The sequence below is a fragment of the Ostrea edulis genome, chromosome 1 (assembly GCF_947568905.1).
Source record: "Ostrea edulis chromosome 1, xbOstEdul1.1, whole genome shotgun sequence".
Taxonomy (NCBI): Eukaryota; Metazoa; Mollusca; class Bivalvia; order Ostreida; family Ostreidae; genus Ostrea; species Ostrea edulis.
Window position 1 is genome coordinate 102,306,500 of NC_079164.1, and position 23,311 is coordinate 102,329,810.

General features: G+C 36.1%; 1 protein-coding gene across 2 annotated transcripts in view; it reads left to right on the top strand.

The window, feature by feature from the left end:
- The first annotated feature begins 12,117 nt into the window (after positions 1-12,117).
- LOC125669143 (histone-lysine N-methyltransferase MECOM-like) overlaps positions 12,118-23,311 on the top strand; it is a 37,435-nt gene continuing 26,241 nt past the window's right edge. The window contains exon 1 of one of the 2 annotated variants that reach the window (XM_048903594.2): positions 12,118-12,332. In XM_048903594.2, the coding sequence (XP_048759551.1) occupies positions 12,296-12,332 (37 nt within the window). In that variant the 5' untranslated portion in view covers positions 12,118-12,295. The remainder of the gene's footprint in view (positions 12,333-23,311) is intronic. The other variant, XM_056141535.1, reaches the window with a different exon arrangement.

The window sequence follows — 23,311 nt, forward strand, 5'->3', positions numbered from 1 at the left end:
ATGTAATTTATCTATGTTAAGTACACTCTATGAGAACTCATCAATATACAATGTAATTTACCTATGTTAAGTACACTCTATGAGAACTCATCAATATACAATGTAATGTATCTATGTTAAGTACACTCTATGAGAACGCTCCAATGTACAATGTAATTTATCTATGTTAAGTACACTCTATGAGAACTCTTCAATATACAATGTAATGTATCTATGTTAAGTACACTCTATGAAAACTCTTCAATATACAATGTAATTTATCTATGTTAAGTACACTCTATGAGAACTCATCAATATACAATGTAATGTATCTATGTTAAGTACACTCTATGAGAACTCTTCAATATACAATGTAATTTATCTATGTTAAGTACACTCTATGAGAACTCTTCAATATACAATGTAATGTATCTATGTTAAGTACACTCTATGAGAACGCTCCAATGTACAATGTAATTTATCTATGTTAAGTACACTCTATGAGAACTCTTCAATATACAATGTAATGTATCTATGTTAAGTACACTCTATGAAAACTCTTCAATATACAATGTAATGTATCTATGTTAAGTACACTCTATGAGAACTCTTCAATATACAATGTAATGTATCTATGTTAAGTACACTCTATGAGAACGCTCCAATATACAATGTAATTTATCTATGTTAAGTACACTCTATGAGAACTCATCAATATACAATGTAATGTATCTATGTTAAGTACACTCTATGAGAACTCTTCAATATACAATGTAATTTATCTATGTTAAGTACACTCTATGAGAACGCTCCAATATACAATGTAATTTATCTATGTTAAGTACACTCTATGAGAACTCATCAATATACAATGTAATGTATCTATGTTAAGTACACTCTATGAGAACTCTTCAATATACAATGTAATTTATCTATGTTAAGTACACTCTATGAGAACGCTCCAATATACAATGTAATTTATCTATGTTAAGTACACTCTATGAGAACTCATCAATATACAATGTAATGTATCTATGTTAAGTACACTCTATGAGAACGCTCCAATGTACAATGTAATTTATCTATGTTAAGTACACTCTATGAGAACTCTTCAATATACAATGTAATGTATCTATGTTAAGTACACTCTATGAGAACTCATCAATATACAATGTAATGTATCTATGTTAAGTACACTCTATGAGAACTCTTCAATATACAATGTAATGTATCTATGTTAAGTACACTCTATGAGAACTCTTCAATATACAATGTAATGTATCTATGTTAAGTACACTCTATGAGAACTCTTCAATATACAATGTAATTTACCTATGTTAAGTACACTCTATGAGAACTCTTCAATATACAATGTAATTTATCTATGTTAAGTACACTCTATGAAAACTCTTCAATATACAATGTAATTTATCTATGTTAAGTACACTCTATGAGAACTCATCAATATACAATGTAATGTATCTATGTTAAGTACACTCTATGAGAACTCTTCAATATACAATGTAATTTATCTATGTTAAGTACACTCTATGAGAACTCTTCAATATACAATGTAATGTATCTATGTTAAGTACACTCTATGAGAACGCTCCAATATACAATGTAATTTATCTATGTTAAGTACACTCTATGAGAACTCATCAATATACAATGTAATTTACATATGTTAAGTACACTCTATGAGAACGCTCCAATATACAATGTAATTTATCTATGTTAAGTACACTCTATGAGAACTCATCAATATACAATGTAATGTATCTATGTTAAGTACACTCTATGAGAACTCATCAATATACAATGTAATTTACCTATGTTAAGTACACTCTATGAGAACTCTTCAATATACAATGTAATTTATCTATGTTAAGTACACTCTATGAGAACTCTTCAATATACAATGTAATTTATCTATGTTAAGTACACTCTATGAGAACTCTTCAATATACAATGTAATGTATCTATATTAAGTACACTCTATGAGAACTCTTCAATATACAATGTAATGTATCTATGTTAAGTACACTCTATGAGAACTCTTCAATATACAATGTAATTTATCTATGTTAAGTACACTCTATGAGAACTCTTCAATATACAATGTAATTTATCTATGTTAAGTACACTCTATGAGAACTCATCAATATACAATGTAATTTACATATGTTAAGTACACTCTATGAGAACTCTTCAATGTTCAATGTAATTTATCTAAAAGTACACACTATATGACTTCTTCAATGTGCAATGAATTTATCTATACCAGTGGCGGATTTAAGGGGGCGCAGCCGGTGCGCGTTCCCCCTCAAATTTTCAAATTTAAGGTAAATCGTGGTATCTTGTTTAGAAAAATGTACTAAACGATAAAAGAAGCAATAATTTCTTCCACTCCCGGAGAAATGAATGAAAAAATCTTTGATTTCTTGACTTAATCTTTTCGAAAAACCCTTAAAATTTGCGTAATTTTATTAATTTCACCTTATAAAAAAATGATAGAAAACAGTACAAATGACTAAATTGGAGACATATTTCAAGCCCTATAAAATCTGTGAAATAAAGTTAATGCATCAACAGTAGTAAGTCTTTGAATTACAGCCGGAAAAAGGACGGGAAATTCTTACCATCGTTTTAAGAAAGATTTGATAGCTTCATTCATTTTTATCTTTTTATTTATTTATTTATTTTTTTTTTTTTTGCGTTAAGAGTGATTTACCCAGCAATGAATAATATTAGCAAAATATCTGAGACGAGTACTCGAAGATACATGTTCAAAAACAGACGTGTCTGTAAATTTAAGAAAAGTTTTTTAATTAACTTCACAGCAAAACAGTAAAATATTAAAAAGCTTTTTGTAAATAAAGAAATCAAACCAACAAACCGAATTATACAGGATATGGATTCAGTGATGTTCCTCATGAAAACTTCATATCTTGATATAAAACCAATTTCAGATAAACGTTTTCAACAAAGTCTAGAAACTGGTACACAAAACTTGGAAATTAAGTAAAAGTTTATTCAGTGACAGAAATCTACAAATATCCATGTCATGATATAAATCTTGGAGGTAAACCCATACTTAAATCATAGGAAAAGCTATTCAGTTTTATATTTAAAACTGGAAACTTTTCAAGACTTGGAATGAAAGATTTTCAATTGTATACTCTAAATACACAAATATTGAGGGAATGAAAAGTAGAAGAAAATTAAAAAGATAACTGACAAAGTAATTATGAGAGACTATCAATTACTTCAAAATTAGCAAAATTATTCAAATGTAAGCTAATTGCAAGACTCAGTAACAAGACAACACAGAATATATACTTAATACACAAAAATCAAGTATGCATAAAAAATATCTTCTTCCCTAGACCTATCATTGATAATTATGAAAGGCGAAGATAACGTACAGTGATCAATCTTATAACTCCTAAAATTAATACAAAGCAGATAGTTGGGCAAACACGGACCCCTGGACACACCAGAGGTGGGATCAGACAAACACGGACCATTGGACACACCAGAGGTGGGATCAGACAAACACGGACCATTGGACACACCAGAGGTGGGATCAGACAAACACGGACCGCTGGATACACCAGAGGTGGGATCAGACAAACACGGACCCCTGGACACACCAGAGGTGGGATCAGACAAACACGGACCATTGGACACACCAGAGGTGGGATCAGACAAACACGGACCCCTGGATACACCAGAGGTGGGATCAGACAAACACGGACCCCTGGACACACCAGAGGTGGGATCAGACAAACACAGACCCCTGGACACACCAGAGGTGGGATCAGACAAACACGAACCCCTGGACACACCAGAGGTGGGATCAGACAAACACGAACCCCTGGACACATCAGAGGTGGGATCAGACAAACAGGGACCCCTGAACACACCAGAGGTGGGATCAGGTGCCTAGGAGGAGTAAGCATCCCCTATATATAACGAAAAGGTGAAGATAATGAACAGCGACCAATCTCATAACTCCTACAAGGAATACAAAATCAAAGAACAGAAAGCACATACAACATCTCCTGAGGTGATATATTTATTGATGTAATACTTTTACCGATGTAATATTGTTACTGATGTAATGTTGTTATTGATGTAATATTGTTATTGATGTAATATTGTTACTGATGTAATATTGTTACTGGTGTAACATCGTTATTGATGCTATATTGTTACTGATGTAATATTGTTACTGATGTAATATTGTTACTGATGCTATATTGTTACTGATGTAATATTTTACTGATGTGATATTGTTACTGATGTAATATTTTACTTATGTAATATTGTTACTGATGTAATATTGTTACTGATACTATATTGTTACTGATGTAATATTGTTACTGATGTAATATTGTTATTGATGTTATATTGTTACTGATGGAATATTGTTACTGATGTAATATTATTACTGATGTAGTATTGTTACTGATGTAATATTGTTACTGATGTAATTTTGTTACTGATGTAATATTGTTATTGAAGTAATATTTTACTGATGTAATATTGTTACTGATGTAATATTGTTACTGATGGAATATTATTACTGGTGTAGTATTGTTACTGCCAGAAAAATAAATCAAGGCCTGTCGTAGTAACGGGAATGCGTTTATCGGGGGAAACCATAAAATATCAGTAAACATTATTTCAAAAGTATGCCCCACTACTTGCCCAGAAGCCCGTCCCACCACTTGATCAAGTGCATACCTCAACACTTGTTCAAGAGTATGCCCAACTACTTGTCCAAAAGCATACTTCACTACTTGTCGAAGGGGATCTCCTACTACTTGTCAAAAAGCACGTCTCACTACCTGTCCAACATGAATACTTCAAACGGCACAACATACGCTCGTTATACCTTCAGTACAATATCTGTATCAATGATGAAAAAGTCCAGAAAACTAGTTGACCTACATTTAGCCCTGAAGTATGCCACAGTGCATCAATCAAGTTGAAATGTGAATTGATCATGTATTTCTCTGAGAGGGAGGTTGTGACAAAATTTCAAGGCAATACCTATATTCATAACGAAAAAATCTGGAAACATAAAACTAAGATTTTCTACTAAGTGATACTACGACCTTGACCTTTGATCTTGAGAAACAATAGGCATCCTCCGCTTGACATAGGGTGTATGTGTACCACGTTTAACGATCATAGCCCCAACGATTCGGTCTGTATCCTGCATACAAGGTTTTCCTACTAAGTGATACTACTTCCTTTGTTCAAAAGCAAGCTCCACTACTTATCTAATGGTATGTCCTACTATTTGTTCAAGGATATGCCCCACTACTTGTTCAAGAGCATGTTCCACTATCTGTCTAATAGCACGTTCCAATATCTGTCTAATAGCACGTTCCACTACTTGTCCAAGATCATATTCCACTAATTTTCCCAAGGCCATGGCCCAATTTTTGTCCAAGAGTATGCCCTACCACTTGTCCAATAACATGTCCCACTCTTTATCAAAAAGCATACCCTACCACTTGTTCAAGAGTATGCCTCACCGTTTGTCTAAGAGTATGCCCCACTACCTGTCCTAAAGCATATCTCGCCACTTATCGTTCCTCATCCCCACCCTCTTTACTTTCTAACGGCCTGGATTAGACATAGAACTGTTACACACTACGACATACATGTACAACTCTGAGGAAAATGTTTATTGAATTGAAATTAAAGTTCTAAGCCGTTTATTTTTATTTCATGTTTTTCTTTCAGTCAGCTAAGTGTGATGTGCCTGATCCTGTACGATTCACACCGGGGATCTGTTTACGTTAAGAATTGTCATGTTACTTGACAGATTTCATCCTCACTGACTCATCATTTAAATTTACGCAAAATCCCTTAAAAGAATACTAAAAATCCATTTAAAAAAGCAATTTAATGTTCAATTGTCCGGTGAATTTGCCGATGGGCTATTTGGAATGTTTGATTAGTATTAATGGCGGTGAATGAACAAGAGCGACCATTTCAGTGTTTCATTACGATCTGTCTTAAACAAAATAACGAAAAACAAACTGTGAAACTCGACAAAGCCTTCATTATCTGTATGGTATGTCCACAAAGACGGCCAAAACATGCCGTAAGATTGAATGTCATTTAAAGAGCTCTCATCCCTGGCAGGGGCTGTACAAATATTAATAAACATCATCACAAAAGCCTTGTGAAGAACAGCAGGGCCGCGATATGGTCACAAGTACAGCCGTTTGTCCACTTTCTTTTTAAGTCGAAGTCCAAGAAGCCAGGCTGATCGATACCCTTCCCGGAATATCTTTTAACTAGTAGGTGCTAATGCCTCCGGAAACACTGCCTTCCACGGAGTCGCCTTGTGGAGTTGACATAGACTCCGTGTATATACTCGCTCGTCTTGGACATTAAATACTGTCCGGCCTATCCTTCTTGGTCTAAAGAAATCTTTTTACTCAACATTTTTGCTCTTATTTTGTCAAAAAGTATAATTGACCCTTTCCGCATCGAACTTCCGGTTAAAGAGACCTGTCAGTCAGACTTTGACAAAATGGAACATTCAATTATGTACTTTTGAGATACAATTTAATTGGTTTTCCTTTTCAAACATGATTCCTTTTTAGTGTTTTTCGTTATCTATGGGAATTCTGCAGTCTTCAATACATGTCTCAAAGTATGAATTCAGAAGACTTGTTTGTTCTAAACCAGACTTGGCATACATCTCCACATTGCAAATTTTCAAAGTGGAAAACAAATGACTGACTGCAATAAAAGGAAGCAGATAACTGGTCTAAATGCCATTAGATATGTAGTTTATCTGTGTTGAACATCAACCTTGCCCGCCATAAGTCACCTATCAATCTACACCAATTTCGTTGCATGGGAGAAGTCTAAAATGAGCCTAGCGTATTGGCCGTCATGATCACCGCACTATTTCTCATCCGCGAGCTATCAGTTGAGTTAAATGGTCGTCATTTGATATCCGTTTTTATCAAAATCTTGTCAATTTCTGAATTAGAGCACACACATAAAGCACCATTCCCCGTGACATTCTGTTTTCTATTTGGGCGACAGACGAAATTTGTCATGTCTCCTGCCCGGGTCCACTGATACGGGGCTGATATTCTTATCACTGCGACAAAACTTCGAAAAAAATGTCGTATTGATTGTCCAGGGCTGCAACATGTTCTGTCTGGTGCTTAATGTGATCTTATAATTCCAAGGTCATGTACCCTTGGCAAAGACATGCTGACATAACGATGGAATAAGAATCTTCAAAACTAAGTTCGTAATTACCGAAGACATCTGCAAATTACTAGCAATGAAAGAGAGAAGATAAGAGAGAGAAAGAGAGAACAGAAGAGAAAGAACAACTATCCGATGAGAACCCATGGAGTGATATTTTAGGAGCTGTATGCACGAAAGGTCAAATTCTTCACAAGCGTTAAAATTGTATAATATTAATTTGTAAGAATTACATGAAAAATGTATGAACGGACATCGGTCGGTCCTTAATCATCTTTCTGATGTCAAAGATAATGGTACCCACGATGTTCTGAACTCGGCAGATTTAGGGCTGAATGGAATATAAATTTTACCCCATTGGGGAATGCAATTTCCGTCTTAAGATACACAACTTAGGAAGATGTCCTGCGTTTTTAAGTCACGATATGAAGAGTCTTAAAACGTCTTCACATGACAATAATGCTCGAACAATACAGTAGTATCAACCTAAGTAGAAGGTAAACGCCACATAATGGAGATGGGTTGATCCCTCAGGACTTTAATGAATGCCGATCCCGACGGGAGTCAACTCCGCCATTGTCCGAGGACAGTGCCACACGAGTGCGGTAATTCTCGCCTATTGTCGGAGGCGATTGATTCCTAGTTTGTCTTGTCTGTTTAAATGAAGAGATTATTACTTCTGTTTAAGTCTCTGTCAAAATAGATACCACTGGAATTTTCATAATTCCTGCATTGTTCCACCGACCCAGACGGGCAAGTCGGGTTCTAATGTTATCTTATTGATATTAAAACTTAAATTTTTATGTCAATTTTGTAACATAGCCGGCGCCATTATAAGGAGGAATACCATGCTGCATCCTTTGTTCATTACTGGTTTCATTTCACCGGGATTAAACTTTCGATCTCACATCGTTTCTAATCACCAAATAAAAAAAAATAAAAAAAATGAAATAAGCTGTGGAGAAAAAAAAGGAAAAAAAATGGTAATTGAACTTTTGAATAAAAAAATCACAGATGATGCTTTGACCTTGGAATATCAATTTTATCGTTGATGTAATCGGTTATTAAGTCCCCTCTCTTTGAAGGCGCGTGACTGGACTGATAGCGGACACTGATAAGTCTTGTCTTTTAAAGAATATCATTTTGGAAGAGAGATTTTTCATAATGTTACAGGCGTCAAATGTAATTTGTTGAATGCTGTGCAGCAGTTCATTTAGATATGACATAACTTGGCTGACGACTTACGAAAAGTTGGCATCGTCCACTTTCCTGAAAGATGATAGGAAGATTATTGCGACATGTCGTGAAATGACACTGCTTTCCGACACTAGATGCGTCTGGAACAATGAAACGCTTACAACCTAACAATAGACAATACATTTTTGTATTCCATCAGTGTCTCAGAGAGACTTTATCATTTCACGCCTTAATGTTGTCATAATACATCAAAATTTTATTATAGTTTTATATGGACTTCTTTCCACACAAAATTGATATTACTTACCTCGTGCTATGAACGCATTTCATTCTGAGAGCGTGATGGGTAGATATTAATAATTACAGGCCCCGCATCATTAAATATGGAGTGAAAATCGAGCGCTCCCTGGTACGGTTATTCACGAGGAACACAGGACCGAATAGTCAAAACATTAGGGACATATTACAGTGTCATCCACGCATCTCTATCTAATCCCCTTAATAAGTTCAGAGATTCTTGTTAAGTGGAAATAGTTTCTATGTTTATACAGGTCTGATGTTTTTATGCAAGGTCTTACTCCTCAACAGGAATTTAAAGTAGCACACATTTGCTTGCCTTTCTCCTGTTTTTATTTATCTGATATCTATCAAATAATTCGTAAATTATCGCAGGTTTTTGCCAATATTAGGCGTGTACAATTTCTTCTCTGTTTCTGCATAATATGGGTGTTGTTGTGAGAGTCTTGATGAATTGTTTAATAAATATGATGTACATGACCGTACAGCGGCTCTGCTTGGGGAAATATCTTTAATTATACAGATCTTATGAACCGAGCCGATGGTTTATGTATTCAATATAAATATCTATCTAAACCTGTACAGGATACATAATCAAAGAGAATTTCAACGTCGTGTGAACGTTATGTTTTATGCGTGTTTCATTTTTCGAGGGGGGGGGGGTGTTTGTGTGTGTTTAATTATTTTAAAATGCATTTTACGCAATCAATTTCTTTAAGGAGGGAATTAAAATCACTAATTCTTTTTCAAGAAAAGTGTAACGCTTAAAAAATTCAATGCTTGAAACGATTTTTTTTTTCCATTTTAAAAAAATCAAAGTAAGGTATATCTGCACATGAGTGTATATGCTTGAAACGATGGTTCAACCTTTTTGGTTAATTATCGAAGTTTGGTATATATTTTACGAAATATCATTTTATCTATATGTACTTTAATGACAATAAATGTGTAAAAATCATTTTGCATCAGATGAACAAATCTATCGTTTTTCAAGGTGTGAAATCCCTACAGTTTTATTATTTCAGAAGATTTGAGCTGAATAACTTTAATTAAACTTGCCATTTACACAGTAGAGAGAGAGAGTGACCGGTCCCCCTCTTCTCTGTCAGAGATCAAATATTGTGCCAAGCCATTTTATTTACTTGTCTTACTAAGAAGAACCGAGGATCGAAATCCGACATTGTTATATCTAGCAGGAGATGTTCTTTTCTCAGGCGATATTGACAAACTCGTCTATGGATTGCTTGTCCTTTTTATCTCTGAGTAAATACGCGAAGGAGAGAAGAAAAATTCCGTTATTTAGATTTCTAAATTATGCAACTTTCCTTTCTTTTGTCCCAGATAGATTCGGCCGTTTTTGGACAATTAGCTACAGGGATGGTGTACTCTTTGATATCACCAATAAATACTGTTTATCACTACCGCTTTCTCTGTACATTGACCAACAAAAGACCAAATTCTCGTTCTGTCAATACTGGCCCACATCAAAGAGGACCACAGAGATCTCCGGACAGCGATGACCGCTTGTTAAAATAGAATATTTGTTTAATTCATTAGAGCTCACTGTACATTTTTTAACAGAGAACTTTTGAAGTTTTTATTCAATAATTTTTGATGATTTGTTTAAGAAATGTCCTTTTCGTGTACGTCATCCGATCTTATTTTTGGAAATACGGAACATTCCGATACTTTGACTAAACCAGCCCACCCGGAGAGCGATTAGTCACCCCACACCACCCAGAGAACGATCAGTCAGCCCACCCTATCCATAGATCGATTACTCAGCCCACCCTACCCAGAGAACGATCAATCAGCCCAGCCCAGCCCAGCCCACCCAGAGAACGATCACTCAGCCTACTCTACCCAGAAAACGATCACTCAGCCCAGGCCAGCCCACCCCATCCAGAGAACGATCACTCAGCCCAGCCCAGCACCCAGAGAACGATCACTCAGCCCAGACCAGCCCAGCACCCAGAGAACGATCAATCAGCCCAGCCAAGCCCACCCAGAGAACGATCAATCAGCCCAGACAAGCCCACCCAGAGAACGATTAGTCACCCCCCCCCCAACCCAGAGAACGATTAGTCAGAGACTAAACACCTCAAAAATGTCTATCTGTTAAGATAATTCCGGTGCCATCACTATTGCATAATTCTGTATTCAATGGTAAAATTAAATTCAAACCCGATATTTTCTTCTAAATTTCTAAAATTACGATGGCAGTGTATATATGTTGCGTTTCATTATCTTATTGAAATGTGTATATTCCACGACCTTTGTATTTTGGAGTCTTTAACTCTTTAATCTAATTTTAGCGTCTTTTAATTAATTTACATGCTGTTCACGAATACATAAAACAGAAAATTATAACCAAATTCAATAGATATGTTTTCTTTCCACATAAAGGAATTCCTTTCTGTGTGGTTTTCATTGACTGTGTACACAGGGCAGATTTCAGTTTGTACAAATTTCATGGTTCACTTTTATGGCGATTTTTAAATAAGACACGTGTCATCTATATAACACCTTTACACACCTTTCCATTCTCTTTAATAGAAATATTAATCCTACAGAACATTGCCACATACAGACAGATAGGTTAGTGATGTCTTAATGGCCAAGATGATTTATACAAGGGACATTACACTACAGGGGTGTCGGATACCCGAACCCCTGAATACACAAACAGATATTATCCTAGTTTTGTCAAGATGTCACTTAAGGTGTCATATCCAATACCTATTGCAATATTGAATTTCCTTAGTTTCACACACATAGATATTTATTTTTTGAAATTGAATAAAAAATAATTTACAGTTCACATTTCTTTTCTTGTTCTCTGGTAAAGAAAGGCGTGGTCGGATAAAAACGGAAATTTGGAGACAATCGAGAAGAATAAGGAACGATGACTTGAGTTTTACTGCACGTGCGGCTGTAACCCTGCTCCCTAGGGGCACGATTGTTCTCCCTCAATACATAAACTGTATCATTCCTGTAACTGATATTTTGGCGCCTTTTAATGTTGTGTCATATGTATCACTTCTTGTTCATTTTTCTCCTTTACCCCGAAATAATGAGACATTCATCAGAATGGCGGATGTCTAGTAAGAATACATTGTCTTTCTTTTCGTTTTGCCGATTTTTATTTCACCTACCCCGTTATTCGCCACAAAAAGCGATTGTTAAAATTCTGAATGTGAGAGCGAGAGAAGCCAAAATATGATATCTTGAGATATTAAATCAGATTATACTGTTCGGCAGTTTTCTCTGGAGATAGTAATCTTTTTGGATATGAAAATAATTTAACATTTAATCCCCCAATCCATTCTTACTGGTAGATATACATTATCGAATACCAATAGCTGTGCTATATCTTTCATTGTAATACCCCTCGCTTGTTTGTATCTAATAGGATAATTGATATTTAAAGAAAGTAATAGTTCTTACTGAAAGAGAAACACGCATGCGTTCAGGTGCTAACGTGCAGCGATTTGAGCTTTTGAAGTGTCTGTTTTATTCCTATTTACCGTATTTGGATGCACGTGCTTGCGACAGATTCTAGAAGATGCGGTCCAAATCGAAAGCACGAAAGTTAACACAAGGTAGGTGTTTTTTGGTTTTTTTACCTTTATTTCGCTCGTAGCAAAACGAGAATATTTAACATCCATTAATCGTCTTAACGTGGAAGTCGTGGAAGTGATTGGCATGTCTGCTTCATTATGCATTTTATATCATTGTAAAATCCATCCGGACGTAGCACAGATGGGACGGTGAAGAAACGTACAGGGCAATAAGAATCGATTCCCAAGTAATATGTAGATTATCGCCTCCTTGTGCACCAGTCCTGATTGACAGTGAATTAAATTTATTTAAATGAAGCTGATGCGTGTGATTGCTTGACTCGGAGATCAAAAGCCCCCGGGGGTGGATATCGGAGAGAAATCATTGAAAACATGACATACTGATCATGGTTTGGGGGTCGACCCACCTAACATATGTCCCCCCAGTCTCATGATTGATTACACGTGTAAAAGGTATTTATTCCGGTACGGGAAACCCAGTTCATTACCAAAACATAACATTTACAAACTGCTTTGATCAGTATCTTTTTACTCAAGTCACAAACTTTTCCATGTCCCAATAAATCTGTTTTAAATAATCCATTTAAGTAAATAAAGATAAAAATAAAAGCTAGTGTTAAGAGGGACCAATTATCGAGAGTGAACGTCACAGCTGTGCTCCGGGGCCCAGGGCCCCCCTCCGCTGGCAGATTTAGACAGTGAATATTGACAGACAGTAGCAGTTTCTTGAGTAATCCTCGGGAACCGACTTCAACACTTGAACAAATACAACACCACAAATATTGCCACCTTCCGAGTGTTGTTTGACAACTCTTTGAAGTTCTTGAACAAATCTCAAATATCTTCATGTCCATTTGCAAACAATCAGAGTGATATGGCAACTCATCAATAAGGGAACCAGCAAGTTCTCACCTTGTCGTGGTCAGATGTTCTGTTTACTCTCTTATATCTATCAGACAGTTCTTTTGAAATGATTTTGAAATCAGAGAATGGTCCACAAAAATCTTCTCTTGGTCACCGTGTCAAATTAAGCACCAAAAAGAATATTGTAAAAACAGAATCTAATTTCGAAATAAAAATACTTCGAAATAAAATGACAGCCTATGATCTGTTATGAAGACAATGAACGAGCTCGGTGGAGTGGTCTTACAGTAGTACAATTTGTATAATGTCACGGATGTGAGCCAAGTGGTTTCAGAAGTGGCATGTCGCAAAAGTAGCATTATCTGACCAGAGGAATGCCTATAGTTCAATGTCACTCACTCGAGCCATCATGGAGATCTTCAGTTGACATTATCATGCAATCTTCTTTTAACAGGAAAAACTTCTCTTAATTTAACAGAAGAACAGTCCTCTCTCTCAATTTTAATAAGACGTTCGTGTTGAGTTTTGAAAGATGTTGTCCCAGTGATAAGACGTCGTAGTTCAAATTTCAAGTACCATCCTACAATCTTGTACAGATTTGATAGAAGTGTTACATGTTTGTGTGATGTAAAATTACTGGGTTTCCGTGGGTAAAACTGGCTGTAAAATGACTGTCTTCAATGTTAACTTAATTCGTTACTGATGTGATGACATAAACTTGTAAAAAATAATTTTTGTAAATGGTTTTAACACTTGACCCCCCTCTCCTCCTTGCTGAACGACCGGAGGGGCTAATGAGGGAGGGACTCTTTGTAGTCTCGTTTTAATTAACTCGATCTTGGATCACATGTATAATTTAATTATCTATTAAAGTAACAAGTGTCCTGTGTGAGATGAAATAAAATCATATGGTCTCTAACGCAACAGGAAACAAACTCTCACAAATTAATTATTTCACTTTAGATGAAAAAAAAAGTCTGCACATTTCCTGTTGACAAATAAGACAGATAGCCTTGATCTGATCTAAAAATATTCTGCTTAAAATCAACTCAAACCATACCCCCCCAAAACCCCCATCTCATATTTTTTGTATTACCCGAAATTTGGGACAGAATTCTATTTTTATCATTAGTGCTGAGTCTTTTTGTTCACGTTTTACATCTACTTTTTTTTTCATTTTGTACTGCGTGAATTCACTGACAATGAGAATACATTTCTTTTTCAAGTTAAAAGTGTGGAGTGAAATCTATCTGATAGGGCTAATCCGGACAATAGATTACCCGTTAACAATACGTTACCGTCTTTGTGTATTACATGTCTCTAGGAGGGGATAGGAGAGAAATCTCCGGATTGTAAAATCATTAATCTACCTATTATTTAAATTTCAAATTCTTTTGTTCAGAATATGTAATATTTGAATTTTTTTCTTGTCAGATAATCAAGGCTTAGATCTGTTTTGTACAAATGATAGGAGATTACACGCCAAATTTTGGACCAGACCGTTTTAGAGTACAATTTCGCTTGATGTCATATAAAAAAGATCTCGGATTAGAGGATTATTGTCTAAAAGAGAGGGTAATTCTGATCTCATAGATTTACTAAATAAAGAGAAAGACTGGTGATAGGATTAATAATCCCCGGCTGATAATCCTGTTTGACCCTCGTGTGGTATTGAAACAGATAAATGTCATGCTACGGTAGTCTTCCACCAATGACGAAATACACACGATACAGAAAATGAAATTATTCACAACTCTGAAAATGAAAGCATTGATATTTCCCCCACTACAAAAAAACTGTCCAATGCCGTTGTAATTAAGAAAATAATTTATCATCAAAATAAGACAATTTATAAGATAGATTTTACAAGCTAGTTACTTTCATCTTGTTTTAAGCAAAGGAAATAATTCAATTTTGTGCATGATATCTTTCTTTTGATACAACGGTGTTTTACCCTCTGAAATGGGGAGGTCGTACACGACATCAGAAAATGTAGTTTAATTTCCAAACAACTCCAGATACATTAAACTTATCTAATAAACTCTCCCCCATAGCAAAAAAGATTTTCTCTGTTCATCCCACATTTTTTGTGATTTCTCGGAGTTTAAGACTAATCTCACGAAGTCCCGCCCCCGGCCCACTAGAATTACTAGCAGATAATGATGCGCGGTGATGATCACCGCCTATTGTCATGTGACTATTGAGATGATCCATTATTGGCTGTCGGATTACGGGCAGGCGGAGGAGATGTTTTCCCTCGGGATGAGCATTTTATCGGGTTATTAGGTGACAGAGATCAATGGGAAGTATGATAAAGGGCTCATCAATGATCATTACATGCAGGTTTCTCGTGCTTTATGGTAGTCGCCGTGATATGATGAGAGAGCATCGCCGTCAGCCTCGCTACTGCAGCAATATACAGACTGTGTTTATCAAGGCTCTTCAAGATAATCGATTTTTATTTCGTTTGGCTTGGACAAATATACAATACAACCAATTAGCCATTCAATAAATTTAAAACGGAATTAATGAATAGATATTAAAATAAAGATGAAAATACAACGACCGATGAATGAATTTGAAGCAATATAACAAACGTTATAAACTGTTTTCTTATTGCAGCGAGTGGGAGTTTTTGAAAAGTACCAAAATAGCATATTCTTCTTATTTCAAAATGATATATCTCTGCGAGATATCCAAAGAAACCGACAGTGTCTCGTGAGAGACAATTTTTTTTTCTTTGAGCAATTATGTCTAAGTAGAATTTATGGTTAGGGCTCAGCTCAGGTGATATCAAAAATTATCTGCACGTCATAATACCGATTTTCCAAATGACTTATTACAAGATACGCGCTGTTTCCCCGGAGTGCCGAAGATGAGACTGGGGCGCCCCCTAGCGGCGAAAGGTGAAGGTGGTTGCGAAGTCGCCCAGTTGCAGTAATGCGTACCAGCTGCGAAGAGAGATTCGGATGTGAGAACAGACAAAATCGGAGTTTCACAACATTACAGCATTCTTCTTGTTTTCTGATAATCTAATCATTCCACTGCGGGAATTGTACTTCCACTCTCCTCGATTTTGACTTGTGTCACATGATACACAACCCCTGTCTCTGTATCCAATTTGAAGTCACGGATGCGTTGGCGAAGTTTTTATGATAGAAGAGGAGGTGACGGAAATTTTCCTGGCACCCTATAGAGATTGTCCTACATGAATTTAGATTGTTTGGATATTTCAATAATTACCTTTTCCAGAAATTTTTTGATATTCTATAAATAAGACCACTCTAGGGATAAGAACATCCATTCGGTACATGGATAATAAATTGTAGTTTAACAATTTTCTTATATCCTCCTTTTCAGAAGATAAAATTCTAACTTAACCAGAGGTTTTTGAAGTCTTTTTCATGTCTTTACGTAATAGCTCTTTAGGCGTCTCGTCAGAGAAATTAATATTCCATACTTGTTAATATTAATAGGTGTATGGAGCAAAGCGATGATAATAAGGATAGCCCCCTAAATTACGAGTCATTAATTTTCCCGCACACTTCTCTGGGAACCCGGATTCCCCTTCTAGCATTCTCTCTGTATAGTATCACACGACTCCAGATCACATTTTAATTTCTCCGTAATCTCATCAATTTGATCCAGATTCAAAGCTTTTGGTCAGAAATGACACCGCTTTATAAACTATTTATAAGATCCATTCAAGATCTGCAAGTTTACCAAAGGAAATAGATGATTAAGTGTGTAGAGTTATCACCGGTATGAAGACATCGCCTAACAAATTATAAAAAGCCTCCTAAAGTCTGTCTAATTAATCACGACCACTGTTTTATCTGTTGGGTACAATTCAAGTTGGAGCTAACCCTCTATACCGCGGCCCTATTTCTTTTTTGTATTCGTCTGATTTCTGCCATTTCTTGGTTTATATATTTAGAACTGCATCCAATACCCTTGAAGTTGACGACAATAGAAAACTTTTATGTCAATAGGCGGAGTTAATTGTACAGCATCAACGTTTGTTATAGCTCTGCAAATAAACAAGGAATCTTTTATTCTTACAAGCAAGAAAATATTTTGGGCGTACAAATTTTGAGATACTAATTTTTATGTTTACACATAATTTGAACCTTTATTTGAGACCAACCTTCCGGAATCTGTTCAGAAGTAACCCAATCCGCGTGAGTTAAATAAGGTATATTATTTCATGACAGACTTTGCAATATGAACTTATTTTACACCGTTTTCCCCTCCTCTTCATATTCATAAATAAATTCATCATATGGCTTCACTTTTGGAAAGTCAGATGTTGCTATGGTGATGGATGCCCTGTTGCACTGTATATATGTCCATCACGAGACGTCATCAGGCATTCTAAAGCTAAAATGTTACCGAAACAGCAAAATAGAATTTATTTTGGATGGAAGATTCTATATTTATAACACTGTAACTATGTTAGTTTATTTCTGGGTGATTTTGCTTCGAGAGAACCTATGCACGTTTATACACGCCCAGCATAGTTGTAACAACTCTATCAATATACAAATAGATCTTATTTACATTTATCTCCCCTGTCCAGATTGGGGTAAATCTATCTTTACAGGTTCTCAATACAAGTCCATCTCCAGGGCAAATAAACACACTGTATGTCGAGGATCTTCATGAACGCTTGTCCTTATGATTCCGGGCAACTCTAGGGGCTCGCCAAGATTGTCTTATCGGGGACTCGCGGGCCCGTCTCAATGGAGTTATCTCCCCGTGGTTTCCCTTGTAAGCCGTGTTATATCGCTATAGACAGACGGTGGACACCTTCGGGTGATAAGAAAACACGAAACCACGAACGCTGACATTGCTAAGCAAAACCCCGACACAGTCACGTGATTATTTTATCTGCTTCCCTATTCTAACTTTTACTTTAACTTCAAATTTCAATTTGTCTTCTTCATTCAGTAAAAGAGACACAGAATTGCTATGTTTGTCCAAGATAAGCGTAACTTGCTGTAAGTCAAGATTCAGATACCAGTATCATTTAGTATAACTCCGTGTCACCGTTCCCTGTGCACTGAATACAGACACAACTTCGCCATTACTCTACACCTGCGAATGTACCCTGTCTAAAATGTCTACAGAAATTTTCGGAAGCTCCAAATCCTTAAATATTTTAATATTTAATATATCATAATGTCTAATTAAGTGTTCCAAGCTAAGTATAGTCTTATTCCGTCTGCTTTTGTATTTATTAAGCTGAATAAACAAACATATTTGATTTAACCTTTGATATAGAGTGATTGGTATTGTTTAAGGCACAGGTCATCTCCAGCCAGCAGCTTACGTCACCGTTATAACGTGTTCAAATAATTGTTTATGTCTATAAACAAAAATAAAGATGAAAAGAACAATTCAGGCAGACATTATGTCAGAAATTAAGATCCATGCATGTAACTGTACAGATGACAAAGCAGAGATCCTTGATGGAAAAAAATGGCGATTTATCAAAGTTGTAATAAAAAATAAGTTGCTTCAAATGATATTAAATTAGAAACAATTTTAGCGAATCAAAGAAAGCCACGGCATCTGTTTGATATTTTTGATGTGCATACTTTAGTGTGTGAATCATCTATCAAAAATATGTGAAATGAAGATTTTTTAAAAATCGAAATTTATCCCATGTTCAAAATGATTTAAACTACGGTACGCGCCATTAAGCGCGCGGTCCTCCAGAAGATGGGTATCACTGTCATTTGACAAATGGTTACAAAAAAGATTTTTTTAAGAGACCTTTTAACTCGATACAAGGTGTACTTAATTTAAGTGGGTACTCTTTACAGGTATTCAGCTATACCTGCGCCAGGTGAGCTTCAGTCAACCTTGTATCATCTCTTAGGAATGACGACCTTGAAAATGAAACTAATGAAAATGACTTTCACATTCAACAGATTATTACGATTGACATCTGTGTTCAGTATGATAGGCTATTGAATTCGCGGCGGATCTGGAAGAATGGCATACCTTAAGGATGCGTAGATAATGATAGGTCTGTCTGGTGGACAGGATATGTATCTGATGATAGATAAACACGTAATCCTCTGCATCTTTGATGTGACACCCTACACTTACCCATCTCGTGTGATGACCATCTTTGAAGTGTATGAAATCCTTCAGCGTAGCACGTTTTACATATCAGTAACAATATGAAATATGATGATGCAATGCGTAAAAATACATTCAATATCAACGCACTGCCTAAAAATAATAAATAAATAAAAAACAAACAAAAACTATAAGATTATTTAACGAAGTTTATTTAGTTTAAGTATACGAGACAATTTCTTCGTAAAATTGTACTTGTTGAGTGAGATGATTCAGACCTATAATTATTGCTACCAAAACGGGTAAACCGAGTCCTTATTGCGGACGATTACGGTGTAGCCGATCACACAAATTACCCAAACCCAGGCAAGGTCCGCCAGGAACTGGTGTAAAACATGTCATCTAACATCGAAATGGAAGGGCTAGGGGATAATGAGAGCGATTTTAAGATTAAAGCCTTGCTTTTAAAGACGAGTCATTAGTGTCTTTGATGTCTATCAAAAAGGGAGCATTGTAAAAGTGAGAGAAGTAGACATTCAAACGAGCATCAAAGTCCCCCTGTCCTCCGCCGAGGTTCCGCTACACGTGCAGATGGCGCTTCTCGGGTGACGACCCACTTCGTCACAATCTCGAGTCCGATTGATAAAAGTTTTTACGACTGTTTTTGAGGATTTTCTCAGGATTTCAGATAATAAGTTAATTTTGATTAATTCAGGTAGAACGAGAAGATGAATCAAATGATTGGAATTGAATATTTAAACGCCGTATATCTAAGCTTTGTGATGTCACGAGGTGTTTTTTATCGTGACTCTTTAATAGCCATTTTAAAAGTATGCGATATGTCCGAAATGCATGAGAAAATTTCTCATCTGTCAAAATATTGAACTCTGATGATAATTAGCCACTCTAGAAAAGCCAACGTTCTCGTCTCTCCAATTTCACTCTGTACACAATCGGGTTTGTTTGATCAACATTGCACCCTGTTGGAAAAAGAGTGAGCAGAAGCGACCAGTTGTCATTGAATATCTAAATGTCGATGAGAAATATTGGAATATTGAAATAATTTGAAGGACAATATTGTTCTGTCATAATTTGGCTCTTAAGCAAGTGGACGTTGACGTCACGACTATACTAATTACGGCTCCCGTATATCAAGACTTCACTTTGGTCGCATTCATACGCTCGGAAAGTTGGTATTACCAGAAAATTAAAGATTTAAAAGTATAAAACATTTTAGGGTTTTCCAATTTATTCTCCGAAATAGAACAGTACATTTGTCACTGATTTGAAAAAAATGTCCTGGTACAGATATGCTATTATAATATACACGGGGGTGTAAGCAATCAGAAGTGCTGTTGTCTTATGTAGACTGGTAGGTCCTTTTGAATCTGAAATTGTGTTTGAGAAAGCGTAAACGGGATAAGAATCTGTCAACTCTGACAAATAATATTATGAATCGCGCGTTTTGTGTTTACAACACTTGATTCTATTGTTTGAGATCGATTTGACGGTAATTTACCTGAAATCACCCCAGAAATAGATGTGTTGGAACATTCCTCGGCGACATGTTCAGCATGCAATCTGTTGCTATTCTCTCCACTCAGTGGATTTGCGTCCCGGCCGCTCGCCGCGGACCGGTAGGTCCTTTATTATCCGGACAGATGTCAGATCGGGCGAGATAACAACACGATGTTTTACCTCAAATCCACAATAAAAGTGACTGGTCATTAAAAGGATCTCTGGGATCTAAACATCCTCATAAGCTCCTATAATGGCTTATCTGTGGTAAGAGTGAAAGATATATATGGGTGGATTTCATGACCTAGGTATTGAGAGAGAAACATGGAATTGGTCTTGGGAGTCAAGTTTCGGTTCCTTCGCTGACCATCTCCCAGAATGATAATACCCTGTTTCAAATTACTGACCTAATCATTGAATACATGGAGTATTAAAATATCCTTAATACGACGCCAACTTTAAATTCGACTTTCTGCAGTTTATGATGTCAGTTGAATTAATACGCAAAATCCGTCCCGAAATTATTAGAAATGTACAAGACATAATCAGATAAAATTCCAGATTTTCTCCCGTGACATGTATTGTTGAAATAACAATTAAAGGTTTATAATGAAAAGAATTTTTTATCGATTTCAAATCACCAAAAATCAACCGATAAGGAGGTATCATTGAAGATCGTTGCATTTCTGTAATCTCCTAAGAAAACTTTCCCCTGTCCGCTTTTTTAACAATAGCAAGAAGTTTTGATTTGACACATCCAGATGGGTTTTAACAAGACAGTTCCATCACCCCACAAAGACTTCGCATTCACTTAGAAAAGACAATATTTGCAGATGATATTACGCGTCCTATTGTTGAATTGTTTGCATGTCGAGCCCGACAATATGTCCATTAGCATGGTCAAGGGGTGCTTGTAAATTCGGAGAGGCGATTGAATAGATACTAATATCTGCTGGTGTATTGAAGCTCCATGAGAGGCTTTTAGGGAGAGTGTCACTCTCTTGTTGCTACTTGTGATCTGTAGAATAATAATGACACAACGGTATCTTTCATGTTCAACAATTCGGGCTTTTCTTGTTGTCCTGCCAAAACGCCAAAGTAAAATTAAAAACTCACAGTATATTTCATTTATTTGGATTTGATTTAAGATTCTTACATTGTTATGCTTGTATCTAATTGCACTGATATTTGGTCCACATGAAGCACGGTCACACTAACGTGTTCAGACTCGGGTCACGTGAGTTCGCTTGCTCAGTGCAGCCGCTGGCGGTGTGGGGCCTGGTGTAGCTGTGCATACCCATATGATATTTCAGCAGCCTTTCACCTTGTACTCTGGGGGTATTTACAAGCAACCTTGTATTTCCTTTCATCTCTCTGCTTACTTGTGATGATGATAGGCGATAAACGGCGGGGGCAGTAGCGCTTACCTACTCTTCCCAACACCACCCTGGTTATTAAAAAGTTACTATTGTATTTCATTCATAACGCAGCACGAACTTTACTGCTTTCACAGGTGTGTAATAATCATATTTCTACAGATATAGATATGCAGATTACAAAAGTATCAAACAATCTCACATCACGTGATCACGATATCTCGCTGGGTGGGGTGGACTAGTGAACACACTAGGCTACTTACGGACAACAAAGGTTACCATATTGCTGTAACAATCACAACTCCGAAAATCTCACGGAGAATGGGATTCTACGAGAGTCATTCATGACGCAGTCGTTCTCGTTTTACAGTAAAATCACAGGTGACGTTCTCAAAACAAGATTTCCCTTTTTACTTTGTGTTAAAAGTCAGAATTTAATCATCAAAAAGGTCACGCAAGCCGACAGGTCTTTGGGAAGATGTCATTTTCTGTGTTCAGCAGATAATTGTTTGTGTGGGACATACGAGATGGCTCTGGTACCCAGTTAACCCGGTAGATACTATTTCATAATTGAACGTACACCATAGTGATGCAGCATATTTTCTTCAAATTCAACATTACAACTAAATGATTCATTGATAACTGATACTAGCGAAGAAGTTCCATGCATGTGAAAAGGACGGATGATATGCTTTATTTTGCCTATCTGCCATCTATTGGTTTTTTATGTTATGTTTCCTGTGTCATTCGGAAATACAACCTTCTGATGAATTCAAATGTATTCTGTATTTGATAACGTCGTGTCCTGTCGCGTCTGTTTCCACTCATAAGATGATAATTTTATTCCAAAATGATATGCTATATCATCATATTCACAATAGTATATCGTCAACCATTTCGCTGTTTATTGCACATTTCGTCTTGAAAAAATTCTTATGATATTTTTTTTTGGAAGATAAAAATTCTTATTAACTGTCTTATATAACTTTTCATACAAATATTTTGTTAGTGAGTTCTTTAGGCATACATATAAAAATGTGGGGGCGTCCTCCATTTTTCATCGGAGGGTCGTTGTTGAGATTACTACTTGATACAACAGTGACTGAATCGCAATGATTTGGATCCAGAACTCTCGGCTTTAACTCTTCACCA